The sequence below is a fragment of the Sinocyclocheilus anshuiensis genome, unplaced genomic scaffold, assembly GCF_001515605.1.
Source record: "Sinocyclocheilus anshuiensis isolate Anshui unplaced genomic scaffold, SAMN03320099.WGS_v1.1 scaffold1020, whole genome shotgun sequence".
Taxonomy (NCBI): domain Eukaryota; kingdom Metazoa; phylum Chordata; class Actinopteri; order Cypriniformes; family Cyprinidae; genus Sinocyclocheilus; species Sinocyclocheilus anshuiensis.
In genome coordinates, this window is record NW_015552608.1 from 77,514 (window position 1) to 80,638 (window position 3,125).

Genomic DNA, 3,125 nt, shown 5'->3' on the forward strand with positions numbered 1-3,125 from the left:
AATTCTAGTAATCATGAACAACTAGAAAAATCATGTTAATTCATTGGTAATAAAACGTTTAAATCCTGAAGAACATTCATTTAAAATTTCTGAAATTATGGAATTTAATTACCATTTTTTCTATTTATTTTAAGAAACTATATTGTAATATTTTAAATATTTAAATTATATAAAAATAATAATATATGTAAATAACACTAATGTAAAAAATATCAATGTAAAAATAATTATTATTTAATAGTTTCAATTTTAATAAGTAGTTAAAATAATTATTTTTAAATATAATTTTAAAATAATTATTTTCATTATATTATTGTCACTTCTAGATTCTGTAAACGAGTTTCAAAATGAGCAGCTTTCTCATTACAGCAGAAGAAGCAGAAATATCCTGGAATATTTTATTTTACAGTAAGGGACATCGGAGTCAGAAAGATTGAGAGCCGATGATCTAGAGCCACCGCCTGATTGAACACTCCTCTGAACAGACCGTTTGACGTCTTCTTGGAGTTCCACCTGCGTGAGGTTTTGGGCTTTTTCACTGTTACACAACTGAACTCAGGCTTAGTTGTAAATCGGCACTATTCTGGTTCACATCCCTAAGCACTTGAGGGTTTAACACCGAGATCAGGAGGCTCTCGTGTTCGTTGTGTAACCATTCGGCGCGAGTTCTTACGAATCGAGGCAGCGTGCGAGCGTTACGCGGCTCGATCTCCAGAGATTTGTTGAACAGATAGTCGGCGAACTCCTTCTCCGTCATGTCCTCCATCGGGTTCAGGTTCTCAAAGAACTTCTGCAGCATCAACAGAATGTGACATTGTGTCATTTTATTTTTCAGGATTCACAGATGAATAGAAAGTTCAGAAGAGCAGCATTTATTTGAAATAGAAATCTTTTGTAACATTATAAATGTCTTTACTGTCACCAATGAAATAAGTCCTTGATGATGCATCAAGTATTAATTTCTTTAAAAAGCGGTAGTGTAATTAACGTGAACAGTGTTTCTGACCCGTATGTCGTTTTCCACACATAAGCAGTACGGCTGGTTCTGGTACTGCTGGATTTCTCCGGTTATTTCCGCCACTTTCTGCCGTTTGCTGAAGTTGATCAGCTCTTTGCCGTGTCTCTTCAGGAAGTCTGGATTTCCCTCCTCAGTTTTCAGAATGTTTGTTAAATAAATCCCTAAAACGAGAAGATCGCAATCAAACACACAGTCAATGCCATCAGAAACCAAAGGAAGCCCGTTTCCAAAATTAAAAAGATAATTGCGACTTTTTATCTCACTGTTCAGACTTTTTCTCGCAAATCTGATTTTATATCTCACAATTCTGTTTTTTTTTGTTTCCACCATTGAATAATAAAAAAATGTAATTACAACTGTATATCTCACAATTAGGACTTTTCTTCAAACTGCCAGTTTATGTCTCGCAATTCTTTTTTTTACTCGTTAGAACTGTGAGAAAGTCTGAATTGAAAGATAAAAAGTCACAATTACTTTTTTATTCCAAGCTGGAAACAAACAAAACTGCATTCTGAGAAAAAAAGTCAGAATTGCGAGATCTAAAACAACTGTGAGATGCAAACTTAGAATTGTGAGATATAAATTCACAATTTTGTGGAAAAAAGTCAGAATTGCATGATTAAACTGAACTGCAAGATTTAAACTTAGAATTGCAAGATATAAATTTACAATTTTTAAATAAAAAGGCAGAATTTCAAGATATAAGCAGAATTGAGAGATTTAAACTTAATCAAGTCAAGTCTCTTTATTTATATAGCGCTTTATAGTGCTTAGAAATGCAAGACATAGATTAGCAATTTTGAAAAAAAAAAGTCTAAATTGTGAAATGTAAACTCAGAATTCTGAGGAAAAAAAAGTCAGAATTGCAAGATAAAAACTCAGAAATGTGAATTTTCCCTTGTAATTTTGAGATGAAACTGAAAAAAAAAGCCTGATTTGTGAGAATTTTTTCCCCCCACAATTACCTTTTTTTAAATTCTGCAGCGGAAAAGGGGTTTCTTTATATCTCACAATTAGCACTTTACTTCAAATTACCAGTTTATATCTCACAATGAATTTTTTTACTTATCAGAACTGTGAGAAAGTCTGAATTGAAAGATAAAAAAAATCACAATTACTTTATTTATTTTTTTATTCCAAGCTGGAAACAAAGAAAACTGCATTCTGAGGAGAAAAAGTCAGAATTGAGAGATTTAAACACAAAATTGTGAGATAAAAATTCGGAATTTTGAGAATAAAAGTCAGAATTGCAAAATATAAAACAACTGTGAGATGCAAACTTAGAATTGCAAGATATAAATTCTCAATTTTGAGGAAAAGTCATAATTGCTAGATATAAATAGAATTGAGAGATTTAAACTTAGTCAAGTCACCTTTATTTATATAGTGCTTTATAGTGCTTATAATTGCAAGACATAAATTCGCAATTATGAAAAAAAAGTCTAAATTGCGAAATGTAAAATCAGAATTCTGAGAGCAAAAAATAAAAGTCAGAATTGCGAGATAAAAAGCACAGGTGCAAAACAGTGTAAAAAGAAGGACGTACCAAAGAAGGGCACACAGGGGGGGTTGATGGACCTGAGTTTAGCCAGATATTTCTTATAATGATCTTCACTGAGTTCATGAGCTTCCTCCAGAATCTTCCTCTGTCTGCTCGGGATTTGCTGAAATACAATAATCATACACGCTGAACTGTAATAGCTCTAGTACTAGTGAAGAGCAACTAATCCAACAGTGCAATGTAAACGCGCTCACCTCGAAGGTGTGGTCGAGTCTGTAAACGGGCGATGAGTTCATGGCGCTCACCACCTCCAGAACGCCATTGAAGTTATTGAGCTCCTGAAAGACCTGCAGGATCTCGATGATGCGCGATATGATGGACACACGCTCCTCCACGTTCTCCGTTTCTACGATGCACCTGAGAAACACGAGAAACCGTCAGAAACCCACACACATGTGAGTGATACGGATCTGAATTAAAGACACGAGAGCGTACTTCTCGAACCACAGCGTGAGGTTGGTGGTGTGGCGGATCATTCGCAGCAGGTTCGGGGAGTTGATCTCTTTGTCTTCTTTAGTCCAAACACTGCCCACCAGCTCTGACGGC

At 34.8% G+C, this 3,125-nt stretch overlaps 1 protein-coding gene across 1 annotated transcript in view; it reads right to left on the reverse strand.

The window, feature by feature from the left end:
* Positions 1–3,125, reverse strand: part of LOC107665896 (son of sevenless homolog 1-like) — a gene marked incomplete at its 5' end in the record, with an annotated part of 44,618 nt that overhangs the window by 2,850 nt on the left and 38,643 nt on the right. The window contains 5 exons of the mRNA XM_016456958.1: positions 674–790; positions 1,007–1,179; positions 2,565–2,682; positions 2,774–2,936; positions 3,015–3,103. Of these exons, the coding sequence (XP_016312444.1) occupies positions 674–790; positions 1,007–1,179; positions 2,565–2,682; positions 2,774–2,936; positions 3,015–3,103 (660 nt within the window). The remainder of the gene's footprint in view (positions 1–673; positions 791–1,006; positions 1,180–2,564; positions 2,683–2,773; positions 2,937–3,014; positions 3,104–3,125) is intronic.